At 36.8% G+C, this 27,388-nt stretch overlaps 1 protein-coding gene across 2 annotated transcripts in view; it reads left to right on the forward strand.

Annotated features, from left to right (window-relative positions):
* Positions 1-27,388, forward strand: part of LOC122806395 (receptor-type tyrosine-protein phosphatase U-like) — a 1,549,454-nt gene that overhangs the window by 303,074 nt on the left and 1,218,992 nt on the right. For both annotated transcript variants that reach the window (XM_044076762.1, XM_044076771.1), the window contains one exon: positions 9,152-9,208. In XM_044076762.1, coding sequence (XP_043932697.1) covers positions 9,152-9,208 — 57 coding nt within the window. The remainder of the gene's footprint in view (positions 1-9,151; positions 9,209-27,388) is intronic.

Consider the following 27,388-nt stretch of genomic DNA (forward strand, 5'->3'; position numbering starts at 1 on the left):
GAGAGATGTAATTGTAAGAGTTATTTTTTGGGACAGCTATCTTGGAATCAGTTTTTTTGTTTCTTCTTTCTAGCATCAGTCCAAGGATTTGTTTCTTTTATTCTTTTAAGAGTAGGGACCATCCAGTCCATTTCTTCTGGGATAGACACTATGTTGTTGTTTTTGATGAATAGAGTAGCTTTTTCTAAGTCATTAAAGATTCTCATCTCATTGGCAAAAAGTATTTTTATCTTGGATGGAAAGGCCAGCTGTGATTTAATGTTGTTTTGTTTCAACAGTTTTATTATTGGCCAGACATTTTTCCTTTGTTCTAGTATTCTGGAAGAATAATCATTGTCAAACCTTAACAGGCTTTGATTGTATTTTAAGGGTGATTTTCTCCAAGCAGTTTTTAATATTAGTTCCTTGTTCAGAAATTAAACAATAAGTGAGAAGGTCACTGAAAAACCAAACACTCTGCTTGTGCTGTGCTGACGAGGTTATAACAAGGCCGAAATATGCATATCCACAGCTAGTGGGGTTTGGCTTTATTGGCCTGAAATTGTCCATTTAAACAATGAATCAAGTCATGGGCATTCAGAATTGCCAATTAGCTGAAACACCTGATGTTCATACGGGTCATTTGCATATATCCCATGTGCCTCTGATACAAGAGGTTTGGGAGGTCACTCAGTGGAAGTTCTAGCTTTGCTGGAGTTTTCATTTTGTTTTTACTGATTGTTTTTTCAGCGACTTTCTCACTTATTGTTTTAGTTTGTTATGTGGGATATTTTTGCAGTGATCCTAATGATAATGGACATCAGCTGGGTATAACAGCCCTGTGTCTCTTATGCTTAGTCAAACACTCTGCTTGTGCTGTGCTGACGAGGTCATAACAAGGCCGAAGTATGCATATCCACAGCTAGTGGGGTTTGGCTTTATTGGCCTAAAATTGTCCATTTAAATGAAGAACCAAGCCATGGGCATTCAGAATCGCCAATTAGCTGAAACACCTGATGTTCATAAGGGTCATTTGCATATATCCCATGTGCCTCTGATACAAGAGGTTTGGGAGATCACTCAGAGGAAGTTCTAGCTTTGCTGGAGTTTTCATTTTGTTTTTACTGATTGTTCAGAAATGAAAGAAATTTTATAATTATGGATCTAGGTGGAGTATTTGTTGAGTTAGAAGCAGGTTTCCTCAGTGCTCTATGTGCCCTTTCAATTCCAAATGAAAGTCCCTCTTTCAAGTCTAAAAATTCAGGAATCCAGGTTGTTCAGAATGAAATCATGTCTTCTCCTTCAGTGTTTTCAGGCAGACCAAAGATCCTTATGTTATTTCTCCTTTCCTTGTATTCTAAGTCTTCTATTTTGTTAAGCAGCCATGTATTCTGTTTAAGCAGAAATTCTTTTTGGAATTTTTCCTCATTGAGTCTCCCTTCAATGTCATTTAGATAAGTCTCTATATTTGTTATTTTTTGTATGGTGTTGCTGTAATAGTTCCTTAAGAGTGTCATTCTGTTTTTGAGAATTTAATTTGAGGTTTTCTACATAATTTTTAAAGCCATCCATCTGCAAAGATAGTTACTGTAAGGTAGATGCCATCAATTGCAGTTCTTTTTTTTCAAAGCAGCATCTGGATGAGAATTCCTTGAGTTGTTCATATTCAGTGATTCAATATATCATCAAGTTACTTGACAGGAAACTTTTTGTAGATCTCCACCAAAATTGATATTTATGTAATTTAGTAGTTTATCTATAGATTTCTGATGTTTTAAACTTGAAAATAATAAAAAATTTTCCTATATTATTATACTAGTTTACGGAGCTCTCAAAATTCGCTGCTCTCGGTTGCCCATCTAGGCTCCACCTCCGATTCTTTACTTTTTGATGACTAAGAATTGTAAATACAAATAAATTCTTGTAAAGTAAGTTTTAAATAGTGAGAAACCTCCAGCACAAAATGAGATAAGCAGCTTAAGGATTACAAAGTTCTTCTAATAAATGTGGGTATGCGTGTTTTCATTGGGTGCGCATGTGTCTGTGTGTGTCTATAAAACAGTATCACTTTTGAAAGCTGTTCTGCATTTCTGTGAAAAAAAAATAATTATTTTGTATAGCTTGTCACATTTCCCAACTTGAATGTATCTTTGATAAAAAAAACAAAAAAACAAAAACAAAAAACAAACATAAAAAAATGGTTGCACTTTTTTTGCAGCTTCTGCCATTATGAAACCAGACTGCTTTGCTACTGAAAAAAACTGCAGGTTTTATGCAGCTTTAGCTGAATTTTTCTTTTATTGAAAAAAAAAGCAGTGTTGCAGAGCTTTTTGCAGGGCTCACTCCCCATGAAATGATTGGATTCATGGAGTAACCAGGAGGGACAGGATTAATGCTCAGCAAGGGGGACTATGACACTATGCTCAAAAAAAATATAAACACATCTGATTTCCTCAGCAGCTCTGGCAAAATATTTCTAAACTACTCAGTTGAAGAAACAGATACTCCATTCTCCAAATGATGTTTCCATCCTAATGCATTTTATCCAAAATCTTTCTAACTAGACTAAATTTCACTTCTATATCTGCTGACAACTTGCCAGTTGATTGCCTAAAATTTGAAGAAACCAATATCTGTACAGTTTTATTATCACTCATTCATCTTCATACACCTGTTCCAAAAAGTTTGGAGAGCTTCAAAGATTCAGTCATTTTCACTTATTACAAAAGTGGAAAGTCTGAATGACATCAAATTTCATCTAACAGCCTTCCTTTCTTGGCCGGAAAAATGTATAAAAAGTGCATTCATAGAAAACTAATTAATCACCAAGGTGGTTAATAAGTAATACAGCTAGCATAATATTTAGAAGCAAATGGGGACATATAATTTCAGCTCACTGCAAACGTAAAAAAAGCATCCATCAAATATCTCCTGCAGATACCATAATGTCAATGTTTTATGTAACAACTGCTGTCATCCAGTATGTCAGTGACATGTACATGTTCTGTTCTGATATCTAACATATTGGCTAAAAAGAGATTTAGGCAGATTTCTTCAAACATGAAAAATGGTTGGAAAATTCATATCATTTATTAAATGCAAAAAAAAATTGCAAATAATTACAACCCATTTTCTAGAACTATTTACGAAAACAGCAGTGTATCGTCCGTGGCAATTGAGACAAACAGCAGTGAGGACATACCTCACAGTTCAGAAATGAAATGCTTGGGGTAATACTTGATCACTCATTCTCCATCAAGGGAAAAATTACCCCAAGGGGCTGCAAGTACATACCAGAAAGTATAGTGATGGATACTTCATCTCTTCGTGAGACATCTTTTTTTTTTTTCTTTTCTCTGGTTTACTCTTGCAAAGTATTCATTACACTGACATTTCTGTTCTAGCATATAACTTAATTTGAACACACATCAAAAAAGCAAGATTCATATGTGAATCATCATTGCTTCTATTATAAGTCTCTGAACTTTCCATCATTTAAGCTTAAACTTAATTACTTTCTTTTAAATTTTGCTTTCATATACATACACCACAAATTAAACCTTCTAGAGCACTGAAATCAGTTAAGCTGTACTTTATAAAACAATTATCAAGTACAAATTCCCATCAGATGTGGCTCTATGTTTCCTTTCTTGCTGGGATACAAGGGCAGCAGTAGCTAGTGTATGGGGGCATGTAGGTTATTGGAAGACCAAAAAAAAAGTATAAAATGCATTGAAACAGTTCATGCAAAATCCATTGTTAAATATTAAAGACAATTTATCTATGAACCCCCCCCCCCCCCAACTACATGGCACTGTCTAGTAACATATTTGTAGTTTACATAGCCAAACAATATCCAGAATACAATTTGTCATGCACAAAACACAAAGTTTGGCTGAAGTGTTAGTAACAAATCAAGTTGGTAGCTAACAATACAATAGATGTAGCAGATTGTCACAAAGACAGTTGTGCTGCAGACAAAAGAGAAAATACAAATTCAAGAACAGCAAGTTGCTGCTGTTTTGCACCAATTAGAGAGCTGAATTTAATGTAAAACATTTCAAATTTCACAGCAAAAAGACTGGCAGCTATTTACTTAACTAAACAAAGAAGTCTCACATTGAATACAAACTTTGCATGGACAAAAGCTTCTCTTCCCTTGAAACTCACATATATTGAAAATACATCTGGCAGCTCATTAAAGTATAAGGGATATTATGGGATTCATAGTGATAGGTGCAGGAATTCAAAAGACAGATATGTAACACATTTCCTAGCAGCTTAGGACAGCATTCTAAACACAAGTGTATGTCTTAAATGGCAGAACAGAAACACTGTCTGGTGAAGGGAAATGATCACAGCCACGTAGTAAACAAATGATGGCCAAGGGAATTAAAACGCCACGCTAAAGGAAGTAGCTCATTACCTTACTCATCTGTATTCTTCAGGGACTCAGACCCTGTACTACAGGACAGCTCAGTACCTTGCTTATCTTCAGTGGGTACCAGACAAACTGCTGTAGCTCAACACAGTGAATTTCAAACCCATGTGACTGAAAAACCCAAGTTAGAAATGCATTCATAGTTAAAACATTAACAGTAAGCGCATAGATTTCATGATGTCCAGTTAATTCACAGCCATACAAGAAACACACTATTAACAGTCAAGAAAACAAAGAAACCAAGGATTGTACCCAAAGAGAATGGCTTATATGATGATGATCTGGTTTACCACAATTGATTCCTACATTTACACCATTACTACTTTGAGATGCAGGAACCAAGTATTTATACAAACAAATAGCTGCAACAATTGTTTATAGGTACTTATATGACTGTGTACACTTTTGAGATCAAATGAATGATGAAATACATAATATAATAACTAAGACATATATGTCATCTCACTGCTGTGAGAACCATACAGCACAACCAACTGCACCTCCCCTATCCCCTCCCAACCTCTTACATTATGAATCAGTGACAAAGACCCAAAATCAAAAACAGATTTTAAATATTGTTGTTATATACTTAGAACGTTGGTAGTGTTACAGGTTGTGTTAACAAGTATTTTCATAAAGGTAAGAAGTCTGAAACTCACATCTTTTGTTATTATTTAGTGACTACAGTCTATAGCACTTTATCTGACTGTCACAAATTTTATGACGAATAGTCCACAAATATAAAGAAGAAATTAGGAATAATTGAGAAATACACTCTCTGTGCACAGGTGCATGCACACACACACACACACACACACACACACACACACACACACACACACACACACACACACACACACACAGACCTACCCACCCACCCACCCACCCATCAGTTATAGCCACTTATATAACAGTATACCTCAAATATCTGCTTAAGATCAAATGAATGAAAAAAATCACAAGTAATGGCCAGGACTGTATTTCAGCTTGCTGCTATCAGAACCATACTTCTTTGAGCAAGAAATCTGGGCATAGCTATAAATAAAAGTGGGACAAATGCTCAAAATTAGGGACAATTTTTAAATATTGCTCTTTCAAACAGGTTTTGTATTAGCATGAATTTTCTGAAGGATACGGTGTCTGAAACTCAAATGTCTATCATTATTTTTGACCACTAATTTGCCAGAAAACCCCAATTTTATGAGAAATGGACCAAACTATGAAGCCAAAATCTGGGCTATCTGCGAAAATCTGTACAGTTGAGTGGTATGGTCAGAACCATATAGTGCAACTCATTGCAAGTCCCCTATGTCCTCTCAACTTCTTAGGTCAAGAGTTAGAGACAAAGGCTCAGAAAATCAGGAACACATTTTAAATATTTCTCTTACATACTCAGAAAGTTGCTGGAATACCAAGCATTGCATTAGCAAGCATTTTATGAAGGATTCAAAGTCCAACACCCACATACCCTGATATTATTTATTAATTTAGTAACTTCAGTCCACAATAAATTGCCAGAAAGCTGCACATTTTACAAGGAAATTACCAAAACACCTCTCAATATTTTTGCTCAAGAACTATGGACAAAGCCAAAGGGGGGGGGGGGCAAAAACCTCAAAAGGGACTATTTTAAGTATTATTTTCTTTTATATATTTGTTACCCAGATAAATATACTAGATGACATGACCCTTTTTAGGGGTGACCCAAAAGCACTGTCTGAGTGACTTGCGCAAAGTAACGCAGTAGGCAAATGGAGGTGGATGATTTAAGGTTTTAGCAGCTCACAACTTTAAATAGCAGAAAGTCCAATTCACTTAGAAAGTTAACAGAACATGTGCTATATGGACATTTATTTGCTGGATAATAAGAGTTATGAAACTCTAATGACTGGTATTTTGATTGACTGTAATCTTTATTGATCTGCCAGAAAAAAAGACCAAGCCAGCCCAGTAGACAAATTATCCCTTTTCATGGTTGACCTGGGGCACTTTTTGGTTAAGTGACTTTATTGAGAGTCACTCAGTATACAAATGAAGGTGAAGGTATCTCACTCTGTACTCTGGGAGCAGTTCATTAGCAGCTCAGAGATTTAGTCTAATGCACTAACAGCAGGACTAGTTTATGATGGTTAGAGCATACATGTAAGACTCTGCCAAATCAGAGACAGATAAGGTGGAGAGTATTTTAATTCACTTAAAAAGTTGATTGAATAACATGTTTTACATCCACATGCATTTTTTGAACAGCAAAAATACAACAGTCTTATGACTGGCAATAATGACTGACTACAATAAACAGTGATTTAGCAAAAACTGCAGTTGATGAAGGTCTGGAAGTTAATGCAGATGATTAATGCTCTAAGCTCTTATGGACCTGCTGCCTATACTTACGGGCATAAAGTGTGATTCTAACTATCTCCATTTGTTAACTGTGTGTCTTTGTTTAAGTATATTTATCAGGCAGGGCTCCTGATTTACCCCTTTACCTGGAAAAAAAAACTGACTGACTGTAATAGTCAGTGGTGATTTACTGCTTGACTGAAAAATGTGATTGCACTGATTAGAGAGTTGGATTTACTCTGAGATCTCACTGACAAAGAATTGGGAATATGAAGTGATTTTGAGGTCCTCTGTAGTGTCACTCTTGCAGCACACACACACACACACACACACACACACACACACACACACACACACACACGCACACACACACAGCTGTAAGATGATTTCTCTCTAAAAAAATCTATATTTGAAACTCATTTTCCACTGAGTAATCAAAATGCATATGCACTATTGGTTCTGCAAAACTGAAGATCACTAAAAACAGAAAAAGGACAATCAGTAAGCTCAGCAAGGAACCCATATCAACAGCACTGCTTAGAATTTCTCAAAATAATTTGTTTTAATAACATAGCTTGTCTTCAAGTATGATATTATAAATATCTACAATCATTTGTTTTTGGCAATAAACTTGGCCTGCTCAGTATTTCTAGTATATTCTTTGTTACCCTGCTGATGTCTTTAATATGTCTACAATATTTATTATTGCATTGTTTCTGCAGTAAATAATTTCCCTGACACAAAATGTTTTTGAAAAGTTCTTACAATGTTATTTTTATAAAAGTTTATTTTGAGTAACATTGCTTTCTTTTAGTAATGTGACTGGAAATTTCTGTAACTGTTCTACTTTTGTTGTTCCACATGGAGCTTTTCTGCTTAGGCCTCTACTGAAGAGCAGATATAAGCCCAATTGACATCTGCAGTAATAAAGACATACATACATAAATAAGTAAATAAGTAAATAAATAAATAAATAAATATGTGCATGCAACTGCAGTGGTGGTGCTGCGGTAGCGTTGTCGCCTCACAGTAAGATGTTATCCTGTTTGATTCTCAGCTAGAGCGTCTTCTGTGTGGAGACATGCGTGAATGGGCGTGCCTTCGTTGAAGGTTGTGCGTCAGGGCTGGCAACTTGGCACGTAAAAATTTACTGCCAATCATTAGAGGACCACAGTTCCGCTGTGGCGACCCCTAACCGGGAAACGCCAAAAGACTCAGTCATGCATACATATGTGAGTAAACAAGTTACTTTAATTCACCTTGAATTTAAGAAGCCCTCTCGCAAGAAACAGTTGGTCTTCCTTTACAGTATTTCATCTAAGTGAGAGCAGTTGGTCATAACAAATCTAGAGCATAGCATTATAACATGATAGCTTTTGCCAAGTTACAGATGGAGTCAGCTTTTTCATCAGGGATAGTAGTTTTCATAACATATGTTAGCATCTCTCTGCCACAGACACACACACACACACACACACACACACACACACACACACACACACACACACACACACACACACACACACACACACTAACACAACAAAATGAGCTTAGTGACTCATCTTACAAACTTGAGTATAAAAATTAAGTTGTGCTAGTACATCACAGGAAGGAAGGCAAGTGTGACACCACATTCCAAAGATACCAGTGACAGTATACTTATGTGGGGAGACTGAGAGCTGCAGTTGTCCAATGATTTTTACAGAGCAATGATAGAAATCATTAGGAGTTGTTTAGTGACAGCTTCACAGTTTAGTGCATTCGCAGACAAGGAGCGGTCTTATCGATGGCATATTTGCACAGACATGCGGCAGATGAGCTGGTGCCCCATTCAGGATTAACTTTATGTGCTTGTATGCTTTAATACTAAGATGGACTCTCACTTTCCTGCAACACTTAACTGCAATAACTTGGTTTTAAAAGAAAAGAAGAATGAATGCTGCATCAGACAAATCCATTATTATGAATGTAGGCTAAAAGGAAAGAAATGTGCAGTTAATAACTTTAAACTAATGGTTGTTTACTTAAGAGAAAACAGTACTTTAGCAATATTGTATACTTCTTCACTTTAGAGTACAGTAATCTTTGCGATAAACAGGTTCATGCTGATTACATGTACAAGGACAGTAAAGTTTTCAATATCATTAGTGAAACATTTTTCCTTCTTATACTTAGCCACAACCCATGCCATTTAGGTACAGAACTCTTCTACCTAGACAACAAAATACTGATTTTCTTTATGTACCTATTTCTTTTCTTATGTTGTAGATGGATCATAACAACACTGAACATTATATATGGCTCTTTTGTAACCTTAAATTGAGAGTCATGGTACTTATTTATATCCGTAGATTGCATGGGTCATTTACTTTGAGGTTTTCTATTTTGCAGATATTTTGACAACATCTACCTCTTCTGAATTTCATACAGTGAACCAGTCCAGTTCTGGTAAGTATAGGTTACATATTTTGGCACATTGTAAATCACTGATAAAATCTGTCAAACATAATTTAAAATAAAATTGAGAATCATGTGTTCAAATTTTCATTTTACTCATTTTTCTTAAAGATGTACAACCAACCAACCAAACAAACCAGGCCTGGATTGCAAAACAGAGTCTTAAGTAACTTGTCAGATTATTCAGAATGTACCTTAAGAATTTCTCATCTCATACAAATAAAAAAAAAAAAGACACAGACAAGTGGCAAATCACTAGGAAATCCATGTAAGGTGACACAAATCTAATTCCATCTGAGGTCACATATACAGTTATGGGATTTTCCAAACTAAAACGAAAATCAACAAAAATGATTCTGTGTGGCTCTATTTATGAAATAAAGTTATTAGGAATTTTAATGATATCGCAGATAATGACATTATTTTTCTAAAGCTCTATGAAACATTAAAAATGTATTACACTTTAATCTTGAACAGCTGGTTAAACAGCAGCAGACCTAATCTTCACTTTGGTAACCATTCTACACTTGAACTTATTATCGGAAATATAGCCCACCATTGCACAAGTATCTCCATTATGCCCAGCGATAAGTGACCATTATCCTGCACTCTCCTTCTGGTCATTTAAGACAATTAAACCTTCTTTCCAAAATTCCCTTGGGTTCCCCTTCTCAAATCTTATGGATTCCACTGTTAATGATCATCTCAATAGCATAGACTGGACTCCTTCATACTGTACTAATGACCCAACTGCATCACTTCTTCATCACTACTCTCTCCACAATCCAGGACACCCTTTACCCTTCTGTGCATAAACGACTTAGGGACAGGTATGCCCTTGGCTTTTACAAAACATTAAAAAACTCATGAAGCAGAGATATTCTGCCTGGTCATCTTGGAAATAACATCAGAATGATATTAACCTGCAAAAGTGTTTACCACACTTTAGGGAAGCAAACTAGGCTGGATACAAATACCCCCAAAACCCTTTGTGTAAGAAACAAACAAATGTCACCTGTGGATAACTCTTAACAATTCCGCAAGGTGCTAAAGCACATCACAGGCTAGCTCTCCAAACTATCTCACCCTTTCCCGGTGGCAAGTAACATTCACAATAATACTGCAGAAGAATATAAATATTTCCTCATCTCACACAAGTAACATTCACAATAATACTGCAGAAGAATAGAAATATTTCCTCATCTCACATTTTTTACCTCAAGTTAACATATCCTATTCCACTGTTAATAACTTCCTGCAGTTTTTTCTTTACCCTCTTGCAGAGTATGTTGCAACATTTCACATTAGAGACATGTCTTCTAAGGAAATAAGAAATCTTCTAAAAAACCTGCAGCACTCTTCGGGTCTATATCATATAATCAAACTTTTAAAAGTTTGAACATCATATGGTCGAGACCATATGTTGGAACTCTTAAAAGTTTGAGAATAAAAAAAATAAATAAATAAAATAAATAAATAAACAGAAGAAAACTACCTGAAAGCTTAAGCAGAGGGGCAAGCCCCCCCTGCACCCCCCCACACCCTCCGCTCTTTAAATATACCAACTCCGAAGTTGCACTGCAGTGCAGACAATGGAAAACTTCCATTGCTGCACTGTATGGGGATCTCTGTTGAAATGTTCGAACTTTTAAAAGTTCGATCATATGGTGTCGACCATATGACGTTCGAATTTTTAAAAGTGCGACAACATGATAGGAACCCCACTCTTCTGCTGGAACCACTAGATTCCACTCTACTTTCTTTTGGTAGTCTACAGATAAAGTTGCAAAACTACTTACTTACATCTATAATTTTTCTGTTGCCATTGGCATTTTCCCCAAAGTTTTTAAACATTCATTTATTAGTACTCTACCTAAGGTGTCTGCCCCCAAAATTGCACAAGGACATTCACTCTATAGCCGCACTCTGTCCCCTGGATAAAATCTTTACAAACAAGTTATCATTTATATAACAGTTATGCGCTTTTGGCTGGCAGGCAGCATGCTTTCCGAAGGTCATTTAGTACTTCTACTGTTCAACTCACAGCAACTGATATGATCTACTGCAATATTAATTATGGCCTTGTTACTGCTGGTGTTTTCATGGATATACCTATGACATTAAAAACTGTTAAACATAAACTTTTGTTATGTAAGCTAGCCAAACTTAACTTTGATCAAAATGCAATTAATTGGTTTAACAGCTATTTAAGAAATAGAAAATTCCAGGTTCATTCTAATAATCAAGCAACTGCTGTGGATACCATACAAATCAGCTTCTTAGCACATGAAATCTAGACAGAGCCAAAAATTATTGGGGACAAAGACCAATGAATAGAAACTGATTTTAAATATTTCTCTTATAAACTTAAAAAGATGCAGTAAAAGGTTGTATGTTTGCATATATTTACTGAAGGATATAAAGTCTGAAACTCAAATATAACTTCAGTCTTCAATCATTTACCACAACACCACAAATTTTAAGAGTAACAGACTGAAAATATGAGGTAGAAATCTGCACATTCTATGAAAATCTGGACCGTTGAGAGGTATGGTGCACTTATCACAGGGATCCCATAAGGTTCAATTTTAAGCCCTATAGTTTTGTCCTTGTTTATTAATGATCTCCCTGATTACCTTCCCAGACTAAATGCCCTTCTCCAGTCTCTGCCATTGGACTACATCAAATATGTTTTTGATAAATCACAATAATAATAATAATAATAATAATAATAATAATAATAATAATGTCATCCATTTTTGTTTACTCACAGATTCCCTCAGTTATCCTTTATCACTATAATAGGCAATTAAGACAACATAATACCTTACAGGCTCATAGATTCATCAGAGGTTACTAGGCTAATTGCCCTAGGGCCTTTACAAGCCTAGCTGTGTAAAAACCCATGCACCCTAATTGACCATAGTTAGATGGTCTTTGTTAGCAAAGTGATTCTATGATCAGCACTGACTACCCCTGTCCATAAGGGACATAGGTGCCACCCCCGGGTGAATTTACAGTCACCCATCTAATTGTCAAGGTCATGCTTAAATAGGGTCATTGAGGAGCTCTGTTTCACACAAAGTGGGAGCTTATTCCAGAGGAATGTCAATCTCTGGGAGATACATCTGTCTCTCCAACATGTTACATTAATGTCACAGGCTAGGTTGAGATCCCTGGAGGGATTAACTTTTATCCCATTTGATTTTGGGATGTGCAGCATTTCCATTGGGGCTGAGTCAGAGACTGCTCTGTAGGCCAGGCACATGTTACCTCTCAGTAGTCTGTATGATACAGTAAAAGGGCTTTGAGTTTTTTCATGTAAGTCACATTTTGCAGGCCCTGGATTCTTTTGATTAGAATCCTCTGTGGTCTCCAGTTGTTGCATTTGTCTAGTGAGATACACACAGAAGGGAGCATTCTACTCAATTAGTGGTCTGATAAGGGTCGAGTACAGCAGAGTTATAACCTCCTTAGTCTTGGATGCAATTTATTTATTTTTATTTTATTTTATTTTACATTTGTTGACCGAGCTAGTCCAACTGGATACATGTCCATTTTCAGCAGAGGCCCGGGGAGTTAAGCTCCAAATATGGAAATAAAAAGGCAACAATATCGTACAGACATAAAAAAAACAAACTGTTTAAAAAACAATGGATTATGTAAGAAGAAAAATGTTTAAGAAATATACTCTGAACTAGATCAACTATTTACATATAAAAATACACTATGAATTAGATACACTATGAACTAGATCAACTATACAAACTAGGTTAAAAAGCTATTTATATAAGCTTACTATTTATATAAGATACTAGAAGTGGCAAGTTTTTACCCAAATATGGATGTAAATAATAAGAATTGTTTTTTTTCTCTCTCTCTCTCTAATTAATACACTCTGAAAGGTGAGAAAAGAAAGAAACAGATAAGAGTGGGTACTGAACAAGTAGTGTGGAGGACTACACAGGTCTGGACTCAGGGTTAGTTTAATAAGGAGATGCCAAAACAGGAAGTAGAGAGGCAAGTAAGCTTTCCTTACCACTATGGGCACATGGTGATCAAAGTTTAGATTGTTATCAACTTGTGTTCCCAAGTCTCACACCACTGGGTTTGAAGGGTGCTGTCTATATCATGATTAGCAGGGATTACTTTGCCAAAGGGGATAATGATGCATTTGTTTTGCATTTAATTTTAGTCCTTGACTTTGGCAAGAATCATTTGTCTGTGTCAGCCCCTTCTGTAATATGTTTATGTCATTGTGGGACTCAATGGTTGTACCCAGTTTGCAGTCATCTATAAACCTGATAACCACAGACATTTACTTTTGCTTGGACCTCAGAGAAATATATTCCAAACAGTAGAGGGCCCAGCACAGATCCCTGTGGTACCCCACTGGTAACTGGTTTACTGATGGAGGTTGACTCCCCAACTTTGACAGTGTGCATTATGTCAGTGAGCCAGTTGGCTATCCATCTATTGACTTATGGGTTATCCCCAGCTGGGAGGTTTTCTCAATGATGCCTGAGTGGGGGATTGTGTAAAAAGCCTTGGCTAAATCAAGATAGGTGGTATGTACTGCTTTGCCCTCATCCAGGGCTCTTGTGACATTCTCAAAGAAGTCCACCATGTTTAATAAACAAGATCTACCCTTGATGAAACCAAACTGGGTCAGGTCAAGAGTATGAAGGTTGCATGTGTCCTTGTTGATAAGGTCCATGATGATTCTTTCCATGGCCTTGCAGATAAGGCAGGTTAGGCTTATGGGTCAATAGTTTGCTGGGTTGGTTGATGGACCCCCTTTGTGCAATGGGATTACTGCTGCTGTTCTCCACTCTTGTTGGAACAAAGCCAGTGCTCAGGCTATGGTTAAAGGGAGTGCCAAGTGGTTCCACTAGGTATTGTTTTAGATTGTTTAGTAAGCAACCTGGGATATTATATGGTCCCATAGAGGCTGCGCTTTTGGCATTTGGAGAATGATTGTATGATCTGTTCTTTGGAGATACTCAGTATAGGAATGCTGTGAGGTATAGCTGGTGGGGACGGTGGGGGTGAAGTTATTGCCAAGTTTGTCAGCTAAGAGGTTGCCAATTTCCTTGGGTTCAGTGTGAGTGGTACTGTCCACTATAAGTTCAGCACACAGCTGGGCATTCCATTTTAGGTTTTGGACATAGCTAAAGAATTCCTTATGATTGTCTTTAGTTAGAGATGATAATTTAGTCTTGTAACTAGCCTTAGAAAACTTTACAAGATATCTTGATTTGTTTGTTCAAGCTGTGGAGGGTACTCTTCCTTTGTTGAGTAATTTCCCTCTTGTTATTAGATATCAGTTTCTTCCTTTTGTTATATAACTTATTTATACTTACAGTCCACCATGGTGGCTTGTTTTTTCAGGAGGACCTGGTTTTAGTCCTGTCAGGTATAGCTGAGTCAATACATTATTGGCTATATAGGGCATTTGTCTACTCTTCTGCATAGGCGTCATTGTTGGCTGTGTTAGCAGAGCTTTGAAACATTTCATACCATCACTTAGTAGGCTATACTTTGCTTTGGAGAAAAAAAATTAGTTTGTTTTGCTCCTGTGGGGGATTCAGGTCTGATCTTTAGTTCAAATGAGATTGATTTATGGTCTGACCTTACCAGGGAGGGCAACACACAGGTGGTAGTGCAGTGACCCCCTCCCACCCCCCCATGTTGGTGAGCACTAGCTTTAGAACATTAGAGCCCCTTGTGGGGGTGCATACCAACTGTTCCAGGGCATCTGAATTAACAAAATCCAGGAACCTCAGAGTGATAGTACTTGTGCTCATATAGTCACCCAATCAATAGAAGGATAGTTGAAGTCTCCCAAGATCAAGGTGTTTGGCTGTACACTGAGTGACTCTAACAAGTCCAGGTAGGTGGTGTGCTTCTCCTGGTTCATGGTGGGGGACCTGAGCTAACTATGATGCTGTAGGGTGTTTTGCCTACAGTTATTTAAACCTGGAGTAGCTCAAGAGAGTCATACTGTTTTAATAGTCTTGAGGTTTATTTGGATTTAATGAAGATGGATACATTTCCACCTTTGGTTCTTTCATGCTCATTTTGAGTTCTGAACATGTGAAAGGCATTGTAGCCTTGTACGGCAAGGGTGCTATTTGTGGCCTTGAACCAAGTCTCAGTGACTACACAGATGTCAGCAATCTTCCAAAGTGAGTAGTGCTTCCACGGAATGTAGTTTACTGTTAAGGCTCCTAGAATTAAGCAACATGACCTTGAGTTTGTCTCTAGAGGATTTCTTTACATCAGATGTTTTGTTGTATTGACATTGCCTAAAAAAGGCACTACGGGTAGGCAAGCATCTTTGCCAGTATCCAAAAGCCTTTAGGAGACAGGTGAAGACCATCTCTGTCAAAGCAGCATGGTCTGTTGACCAATTCTTCCCAGGCTGTCAGATACTGGATCCCCCTGGAGTGACACCAGAAGCTAAGACAATTATTGAAATCAATCATTTTTTTGCTTGTATTGTAGCATAATCCTAGGTGAAGGTAGAATGCTGCTTAGGGCTAGGGAAATAACCACCTGTGATACATAATCTGAGAGTTCAGTCACATCTCTCTTCATATACCCACCTGGGATACATAATCTGAGAGTTCAGTCACGTCTCTCTTCATATAGTTCAGAGCGGTACGTTTCTAGTCATTCACTCCATGTACTATGACAAAGTCATAACGGTAATTACTGCTGAGTGATTTGAGTGTGTGTGTGTGTGTGTGTGTGTGTGTGTGTGTGTGTGTGTGTGTGTGTGTGTGTGTGTGTGTGTGTGAGATTTGATGGGTCCTATCACCTGACAGGCAGCTGACTGTGACCTTCTCCTTGTCCACCTGGTAAGAGGGACATCTGTGTGTCTCACTTGCGTCACTTATGACTAAGACATTGAGTTTTGAGGTGTTTTGCCTTATGGGGCTTAATTGTTGAGACACTGATATGTGTGTTGTTATATGTAGTGATAGATTCTGTTTGTGTACTAGTATGTATAGCTTGTTTGCACTTGGGAAGTCTCTGGTCTTTGGGTAGGCTCTTAGTGAGTACCTCAACGTATGTGGCTTTACGTGTCTTGACCTTATCTTGTGTGAGTGGAGAGGTATGTGTGTTGACAACCTGTTTGATGTCTTCTTCATTGTTATGCAAGAGGACTGATTCTAGTTTCATGGTGTAGTTACATCTTTCACATACTGTTTTTGTTTGCTTTAGGAGCAAGCGATTGTCAGTATACCTGAGGCAATTGCTGCATTACCTCAGGATGCCCATGCCAATCAGGCTGGCTGGAGAAATGTTGGGAAATTGACTGTCCATAGAAGGAGGTAATTCTTAAGTACTAATTTCTGAGAGGGCAAATTATATCAGCTATTGCTCTGGGATTAACAAGGAGATTTATTTTATAGAAGATCAGGGATGGAAACTGAGGTGACACTGCTCAGTGCTCAGCTGAGTTGCCTACAGTGCTGAAGTGCGCAGCTGTGTTGCCTGCAGTGCAGCAGGAAATCTGGGTGGGTTTTACTGACTGGTGTCTAGGGAAAAAAATTGTTTCTAGGTGTTTGGGTCTATACAAGGCATCACTAACTCCAGTTGCACAGTGATTAGCTATGCACAAATGCGAGGCTTATATACAATCGAAATTAAACAGCTTTAAACTAGTCTGCCAATAGGAAATCACACAATGATCCTTCCTCCAGCAATCCCCAAATAAGAGAAGGCTATATCTACACTCTTCTGCCACAAGGGTGCAGGGGAGCCCTTCTTAATGTAAGATGGGATTTGAGCTGAAGTGTATGAAAACAGACTAGATTCCGCAAGTCTGCATTTAGTCTATGCTAACAAAGCAATAATTTCAGTGAAAAATAAGTGCAGGTAATAAGCAGGCACAAACAGTAAAAACAGTCAAAAAGGCAAACATTAATGCAGTAAAACAATAAAATACAGATGAAAAAGAGCAGATCAAACTCAAAATAACTTTAACTTCTTGTTCTTAGTTTTGTATGGCTTGGATTCAAGCAGAAATACTCTGGACCACTGACAAAGGATGCCAAACACAGACCAGCTCTGGTTAATTAAACATGAACCAGAATGAAGACACTTAGAATAACAGGCACAATAAGCCTTCAATCAGCAGCTCAGAAAGGTGGAGACTATCCTCTCCCCTCACAAGAGTATAGACCACAAACCTTCTTAATGTAGAATAACTGTCCTGAAGCCCAAGTCCTTAAACCAGAACTAAGACACTAAGACACTTTTAGAATAACAACACAATAAGCCTGCAACCAGCAATTCCCAACATAGAAGGATGTAAGCTACCGCTCCTGCCACAAGAGTGTAGACCACAAACCTTCCTTATGTAAGATAACTAGTTTGAAACCCAAATGCTTAAATTAAAACTAAGAAGCTTAGAATAACAGTTACAATTGAATCAGGCTACTAACAAGCAGTAATAAATGCAATTGAACACTTTTAAGGACAAGAAGCAAAAAGCAAAATAGAGTAATAAAGTAGGAAGAAAAACAGATGCAGTAAAAACAGCTGAATAAAGTGCATATTTTTTTTAGTAAATGAGAAGGGAGGAAAAAGAAGATAATTCAAGTTTAAGAGAGTAAGTGGGTGGGCCTTCCCAACTGATCTCTCCATACTCAGTAGAATGAGCTGATGAGATGGGACTGGGAGGAGTATCCAAAATCAGATTAACAGTAGGGGTGGGCAATGTCAAAAGCTACCAAGTTTAAGAATACAACAGCAGTTGGGCAGGTGCGTGGGAAAATCAAATGCAGACAGACATCAGCAATAGTTAGGCAGAAGCAAGTCAAATAAACACTCTAGATCTGGTCCTCACCAACAGATGCACTTCTGCAACTGTCTGACCCTCATTAGTTAAAATTGACCACAAATCAGTCATCTTCAAGCTGGCACTAATACCAGAACTCACAAAGGGCGAAATCAAACTAAAAAACTTCACCAAGGCAAACTATAACCTCCTAGGTGAAAGTATAAATGCAGTCCAAGCCCCACCCCAAGCTGGAAGTTGAAACTATGCCGAAGCTTACAGTAAAGCCCTGAACAATCACTTGCGTAAGTGTATAAACTTGGTTATACTAGAAAAAGTCAAAGCCAGAGCCCCAACTAAAAACAAGCTGCCATGGTGGACATCCAGGATCAACAAACTTTACAACAAATGCAAAAAGCTGCTGTCCTGTAAAACAAAGGCAAGGCCCCAACAACTGAAAAACACCTACCTCAGCATCACCAGGCAAATAAGACAACTTGTCAGATCCCCCATAGGCTCCTTTGAGAGAAACTTAGCAAGTACAACCAAAGATAACCATAAGGCCTTTTACAGCTACGTATGTACGTAACCTAAAGGGTAGACCCTAGCATGTGCAAAACTAGTAGCCAGCGATATCACACACACTGACCCCACAGAGATAGCAAACCTGCTAGTGGATAGGTTTGACAAAACTTTCACCCTTATCCCCTCCTAACTTACAAGAAACCTTCCTCCAAACTGCACCCCCACCCTACATATCTGAAAAGCAGGTCCTCAAAGCCCAGTCCAAAGCAAAAAAACATAGCCTCTATGGGACCAGGTGCCATCCTTGGCTGTCTTCTGTAGAGGCAAAAACATGAACTACCATCACCACTATGTACCCTTTTCAATCATAGCCTAAGCACAGTCTTTTTTCCTGTGGAATGGAGAACAGCAACAGTTATTCCTTTCCACAAAACTGGCCTAACAACAAACCCGGGGAATTACAGACCCATAAGCCTGACCAGCCTCATCTGTATGGCCATGGAATGTATCATTATGGACCCCATAAATAAAGACATAGGTGATCTCCAAACCCTTGATCTTACCCAATTTGGCTTTGAGAAGGGCAGATCCTGCCTGCTAAATCTGGTGGATTACTTTGAAAATGTGACCAAGGCCATTGATGAGGGCAAATCTGTGCACACAGCATACCTTGACCGGCAAAGCCTTTCGACACAATCCCACATTCAGGAATTACCAATAAACGAAAGTGCTTAATCTTGGTGTGTTTTTACTGCAATAAACAGAGTTCATATACAGGCTTGTTTGATGCGTTTTCCATTTGGTTCCGGTTCTTCTGTTATTCGCACTGCACCAGATATTTGGATTTTGGCTTACAAACCAGGCACACACTATCAAAGTGGTTGACGCCCCATTAACCAGCAGACCTATTACCAATGATGTGCCACAGGGGTCAATACTGGGCCCCCTACTGTTTGGTATATACTTCTCAGAAGTTCAGCTCAAAGCAAAGGGGTTGTGGCTGACCAAGTCTGAAGATGACTGCAAACTAGGTGCAATCACTGAATCCCCAAATGGTGTCAGTATACTCCAGGAGGGCCTCATGCAGACCAATGACTGATGAATTAGTCACATTCTCAAACTGAATGAAAAAAATGCATCATCATTCCCTTCAGAACAAACAATGTCCCCTCACACTATTAAATCAGCAACAAACCCTAAGTACCCATGAAGTGGTAAGGTACCTGGGATCACAAGTTGATGGCGACCTTAACTTTGACCACCATGTATCTACTGTAGTAAGAAAAGCTTTCTATGAAGCACACTTGATTAATAAATGCATCTCCTTGAGAGGAAAAGAAGTTATAACCCCCCCCTATACTCAGCCCTTATCTGGCCCAAAAATGAGTATAACACCCCATTTGGCATGCACCATACTAAGTACTTGCAGCAATTAGAGACCTCAGAGGTTTCTAACAAAGAAGATCAAGGGGTTCCAGCATGTGCCTTACACAGACCAAATAAAGTCCCTGTCACGTTATTTTGTATTGTATAGACTTCTTAAGGGAGACTAATGCCTGGCCTACAGACCAATCCAAGACCCAAACCTAATGAACTTGCTGCATATCTGTAAATCAAATGGGACTAGGGCTATCCATTTCAAGGACCTAAATATGTCATGCAACTTAAATAGAACATACTGGAGGGACAGATTTATCTCTCAGTGACTGCCACATTTTAGGAACAGGCTACCAATTCATGTGAAAGAGAGCACCTCTGTGTTCAAGAGGAACCTAGATGAGTGGGTGTGGCATCATAAATTCTTACTGTGGATAGATCCCACAATCTTCCAGGACATGGGCAGACATCACTAAATGCAATCTTGGGTACTGACTAGCATTTCTATGATGGTACATTGGGATGAAACGGCTAGGCTTAAAATGACCTCCAGGTTGATAGCCTAGTAATCTGCTGTGATCCTATGATAAATACATCAGCTAAATAAAGATACCTCCAAAAATTTCTAGTTAAATAGGAATGCTATTTCTCTGCTCCTCCCACTAATTAACAGGATGTTACTCACTGTCTGCAAAGGAATTCTTTTCAGACTTCTCTAACTGACCCTAGCCAAACCTCTTAAAACTCCAACAGAACAAAAATACTTCAAACAAAACAAATGCAATATAAGAAAGGATAAAAAAATAGAAGTAACCAAATCTTAAATGAAAAACTTCAATTCAAAATCAAATGCAGACAGATATCAACAATAGACAAGCAGATGGGAGTCAAATGAGCACTCCAGCTAAATAGAAGTACTAATATTTGGATCTCACTCTTGACTGCTCTCTCTCTCTCTTTTTTCACCCATGCAGACAACATTAATAACAAAGTTAATATGGCCTACCATTATTGTCTTTCCACTCATCCAACAATACTAAATAACTACAAACAACAGAAAATGAAATTTGTAGATTTGCACTTCTTTCAGATTTTTCATCTCACCACTTCTTCTTCTGTCTTTCGGCTTTTCCCAGTTAGGGGTCGCCACAGCAGAACTCCGGTCCGCTAATGATTGGCAGTAGATTTTTAAGTGCTTGCTTGCCGGGCCTAACGCACAACCTTCAACGAAGGAACGCCCATTCACGCATGTCGACACACAGAAGACGCTCTAACTGAGAATCGAACGTGCAACATCTAACTGTGAGGCGACAATGCTACCGCAGCACCTTCATCTCACCACTTAATTCTACAAAAAATATATTGGCTTCCAGTAACTGACAGAGCCTCCATCTTCATGAGCACCCTGTTGTTTAAAATATTAAAACAGGCATACTGCTCACCTCTAAAAAGACTCCTACCTATTCGAGAACAAGAATGCAGAATTCACCCTTAGACATTCCCAAGTGGATAGAATCTCCCTGCTAAGACCACTACTTAAAGCAGTTTCAGGTGAAAGAGCCTTTTTCAGACTTGAACTAATACTGTGGAACAAACTTCCTCCTGATTTAAGGAATAACGAAACTTTTGTTAACTTCAAACCACACTTAATAACCATTTATTTAATGACTGTTTGCAGATTCTTTAAAGATAATGGGTAATAACTTACTTTTTCTGCCATTTACTCCTACCTTCATCCATCCTTTGTTAAGCTGTATCTTTGTTAAAAATATTGCTTGCACAATTGTCCTTCATGACATATGTAAGTTGTATAAATTAACTGTACTTGTGTTTTTGCTGGAAAATCCTATGTAAACTCATAGGGCATCTTTACTGCTGGGTATGAATACTTCACTAATGTATATAATTGTATTCATCTGTTTTTCAACCTACTGCTCTGTATATTCCTTTGGCACTTTGTTTTGCTCGGTCTATATTTTATTACTTATTTATTTTCAACTTTTATGTAGTACCTTTCCTACTGATATTGCACACCTATAACCAGATTGTGATTAAAAAGGGTCTTCAGACCAGCTGACCTACTCAGTTATGAAATGGAAATAAAATAAAATAAACTTAATTTGATGTTTAGAAGAATTCAGATCTGGGATGTCATATGTTTTTAAAAGACTAGAGTCTGTTTTAGAGATGGAGAAAGGGGGCCGTCATTTCTACATAATAATATTTGGAACTGTCTGCCAATCAGCTTTTGAACAATACCTGATATGCCTAGCTTTTCAACTATGGTCCAGCTTTATTAATATTTGAAGGCCTATCACTGGTTTTACTATCTGCTTTTGGCATAGATGAATGTGGAATTCAGCCAGTTGTGTTTGGTATGATTCTGTATAAATGTAACAGATTTTGTCTGATAATAGATGCATGCAGGTTCACAATAATCACATGTACAAGACTAGCAAAACACCAGCACACACACACACGCATATACAGAAACTGCATGCACCATATTAGTATAAATGCATAAAACAAATGCAAATGAATGTAATACATCAAAGAACACCAAGACACATCATACCACCATCTAGTGGATAAATGTGTTATTACATCAAGTTTACACAGCTCAGAGTCACATAATAATGCATAATTCAAAGAAGTTCATTTAAACCATGTGGAAAAATATCATCTAAATTAATAATCCACATTGTCTCTTATAATGTAGAATCATTTTTTGTCATCCATACTACACACCACGAATTGTCAAAAATGTGAAAATAGCTTGTGGATGTTTTACTTCATGTCTGACTAGGGCACACCTTAAATCACCGAGGTAGATAGAACTACATTGTCAAAACTGACAAGCAGTTTCACCAATGTAAAATGCCCCACAAGGGCACTTAACTAAATAAACACCAAACAGTACTGCACATATGAATAAATAATTAATATCATAAACTCTGTGTGCATTACATGTGGAGAAATGTTTTGATCTTGTCAATATTCTGCCAAAAATGTACAACTACCACACAAAAAGCATCCACAAGTCATCTCACCTAAAAAATGTGTAATTCTTGATGAAAAAGGATTTTTATAAGAAAAAAAAGTTGATTTCCCAAACTGGAGCTCTTCTTATAAACGAAAAAGCATTTTCAGGAACCTTTCAGCGGAAAAATGTATCCATTGTTTAAATAGACCAGAGTTTAATAGCCAGTCTTATACTAAACGTGTTGCACCCATAACTCATAACAAACTATCTGTTTAATGGGACTCCAGATGACTTTGTCTTTTGTTTATGGTTATAACATAAAAGGCAGCCCTTTCCCAATTCTATACCTTATCCCTAGCCTTTTTTATGATGGAACAATCATATGCATGTGTAGAATGAATTTATGTATAAGATCCTCAGCCTGTATATTTCTATCAGCCTCATCATTACAAATATGCTTAACCCTTAAAAACTGCGAGTAAAGTATACTTTTAATCATAAAATTTAGGTGGTAACTCTCCTCTGGCAACATGGATTTATTAAAGAAGGCTTCTGTTATAAGTTTGTCAAAACAGACCCATCGACCAATTTGGTGATTGTCATATAAAGAAATCAATCACAAAAAGACTATATTTGAGGGAGAACCTCAAAGAAACATTATCATTCAAATATTTTACAAAATATTTTAATAAGCTTGGTTTACCCTCCCACAACAGCCAGCAATCATCCAGATAACATTGCCACCACACTTCAGTGTAAATCCAAAATCAGTTTATAGTTGAATCATACAAATAAACAGCTACAAAACAGCTCATATTTAGATCTGCATAGATAGGGGAGAAGGTAACCCCTATTTCTGTGGAATGACCTTTTGTGCTCTTGTTTCTCCTATAGGAAGGGATCTTATTTGGGATATAAACTTCCTTCTTATAAAAATCCTTTCTTATCAAGAATTGCACAGTCTTGTTTAGGTGAGACGCCTTGCGGATGTTTTCTGTTTCATACTTGAACATTTTAACTGTACATTGACAAGAGCAAAACTATCCCTACATGTAACACACATAGAGTTTATGATATTATTTATTCACATGTACAGTAGTATCTGTTGTTTATTTAGTTAAGTGCCTCTGAGGGGCATTCTATGTTGGTGAAACTCCTTGTCAGTTTTGACAACATAGTTCTATCTACCTCAATGATTTAAGGTGTGGATGTATGGAAAGTGTCCTGGTCAAACATAAATTAAAACATCCACAAACTATTTCTTATTTTTAGCTACTGATGGTGTGCAGTATGAACATAGGGATTGACAAAAAATGGTTCTATATCATAAGGGGACTATGTGGATTACTAATTAAGATGCTATTTTTCTACTTCGTTTAAATGACTTTCCCAGAAATGCATTACTGCCATTTATGTGACTGGGCTATGTAAACCTGATGTAAAAAGACTTTTAATAACTAGATGGTGGTGTGATGTGCTTTAATGTTCTTTGATGCATAATAGCCATTTATATTTTTTTCATGTGTTTATATTTACATGATGTATGCAGTTTCTGACATGTTTTGATATTTATTATAGACTTGTATTTATAATTGCTCCATTTCTATGCAAATTTAATATAAATTTGTTTGTATTACCATTTGAACTCTTTTTTATAAGTGGCCATTGTATTTTTTACTTTTCATGCACTTAAGACGCTCTGTTGAGTGAAATCTGGTTTGTGTTTATCACCTGGTGTTTTGGAATACTGTTAATGCATTATTTATTTTCCTTTGTACAGTGATTTTCTTTGACATGTGCACCCTTTTTCAACCGTCTTGTGCACTTATTTGGATTGGGATTTATATACAGTGATTTTCTTTGGTATGTGCACCCTTTTTCAACCATTTTGTGCACTTATTTGGATTGTGATTTATATATTTATATATTATATATATATATATATATATATATATATATATATATATATACATACACACACACACACATGCACACACATAAATATGTATGTGGAAAACAAAATTTTTAATTTTTTTTCAAGAAGGGTAGAAGGGACGGTCATAAGCTGAAAGTGTGGATAAGAAAGAGGAATAAGAACAGCAGCAGGGGCAAACAAACACAACAGACAAAGACCTAAGGGGGAGATACTGACACAAATTTATTTATTTCTTGACATTTGATTAACGGAAAAGTCCAAATGGGTAGAAGACCATTTTCAGGGGAGACCTGGGGAGAAAAGCTCCAAACTATTACACATTTAAAAAACAATTTTACAATCTTCAAAAATAAAACAAAGGCATCTGCAGTTTAAATAATTATAACAAATTAGAGATAATAGAAAAACATTGGTTCAGCCTTTGCTGATGACCTCATCATATATTTCCAGTTACCTAATACTGACTTAAAAAAATTCAAAACACTATTGAAACCTTCTCAAAAACTTCCAGTTATGAAATTAACCCTTCAAAATCTCTTATTTTTCCAATTAACCCAAGCAATCATAAAGAGCCTCTCTTTCCTATAACCCAAATTAAGTTGAAATATACTTTTAAGTATCTAGGGATAATTTTTGACCATAATAACTCCTTACAAAATAATCTTGCCAAATCATGGACAAACATCAAAAACGATATAGACAGGTAAAAGAATATGAAATTCCCCTTTTTATCTAAAATAGCAATTATAAAAATGAACATCCTGCCCAGGTTATTATACCTATTTAATGCAACAAAGAGCAACATTCCTTTAAACTTCTTCAGAAAGATAAACACAACTTTAACTAAATTAAATTGGTTTCCTAAGACCCCACAAATCTCTCTACCAAAATTAATGCTTCCAAAAAATAAAGGGGGACTGGGAATACCAGATTTTAAATGGTACTATGACATAATTTGCGCCAACAGACTCATGTTAATTGCAGACCATAATCCAATTAGTTCTACTCATTTCCCCCAGTGGGTTGGTCTGTGGCATGCACATATAAAGCTGTGTGACATAAATCCCAAATCAATACCTTTCATAAATAAACTTGTGTTAAAAGACATGAAACTACATAAACTAATCAAATATAAAATAAATCTGTTCGAGAAGCTCTTCTCTTCACTAGGTCTAACAAACACACTTATTCTTTTGCAACCCATTCATTTAAATCCAAATCTAAAACTGGGTAATAAAATTATAAATCCTGACCAATTTCCCCAAATTAAAAACTTAAATGTCTGGGATTTCTATGCCTTTAAGGATAGCTCTCTAAAGGACATCAAAATAAAATTTGAACTTAATAACAAATATACAATAATTCTGAGACAAATCAAAGAGTTAGTATCTACTTTGGGTAATTTCCCTAATGAGGTTCAGGAAGAAATAAACATTGCCCTATCCCTCTTGAAGTGTCTAAAAATTAAAAAGAAAATGTTATCAATTACATATAGCTTTATCTCAACCATTAAATATCAATCTTCTATTACATTTGCACAGTATTGGAGAAACATAAACTCAGATCTGGCAGAGGTTCACTTCTCCCAAGCAATAAATAATACAACCAGGTTTTCCCCATTCAAGAAATTACTATATACACAATTAATTGTAAATAATAATACATATTATACCCCGGAGCATCTTAACAGCTTATTTCCAAATACTTCACCTGTCTGCCCCTTCTGCCCCACAGACAGCTGACCTCCTGCATTTCCTGTGGTACTGTAAATATGCACAGAGCTTATGGAACTCACTTAGGATTAAACTGGAAAAAATGGGTTATGGGAAATCCACCCTTTCATGGGAATTTGCTATATTGCATGTGGGTCAAAAGGGCCTTCCCACTAATGAACTGAGAGTCCAGATTGCTCTCTTTATGCTAATTAAGCTTTATATAGCACAGAACTGGTTGGATCGTTCTAAAACAAACTGGGAAAGTTTTACAAAGATGGCATCCAGTTATATTCTATCCCATAAACTAACTACGGAAAATATTAGCAAATGCATGAAATACCTTAACTTCTGGAGTACAACCTTAGACTGTATCCTGAAGTAATATAAAATGGCTTTACACCTACTCTCCTATACTAGTACTATGGCTAGTCTTTCCCTCCAAAGGATTTAACTCATTCATTTCCTTTATAGTTACTTCAAAGTGTTAATATAATAATAATAGTATAAGAATGTAGCACTATATGTAAATAGTTATATGTGTGATGTTTTCATATTATATTCTTTATTAACTACTGATTTTTCAATTTTTTGCCAGTAACGATAGTTTGAATTACTTGAGTCAAGAATGTCATGTATCTTTTAATAGTAGTCTCTCCTGTCATATTAAGAAAGTAAGCTTTAAATGTTTTCGTTGGCTATGTGAATGTTTATTGGCCTTATTTGTCTCTGCATGCTGACCAGTTTCAGTAAAATGTTTTTTTGTAAATGTTGTACCAAAATAATGAAAACTAAGTAAAATAAAGCTTTGAAAAAAAAAAGAAAAACATTGGTTAAGAATTGATAC

Source organism: Protopterus annectens, chromosome 1.part1 (genome assembly GCF_019279795.1).
Source record: "Protopterus annectens isolate FY-2018-M chromosome 1.part1, PAN1.0, whole genome shotgun sequence".
Classification (NCBI taxonomy): domain Eukaryota; kingdom Metazoa; phylum Chordata; order Ceratodontiformes; family Protopteridae; genus Protopterus; species Protopterus annectens.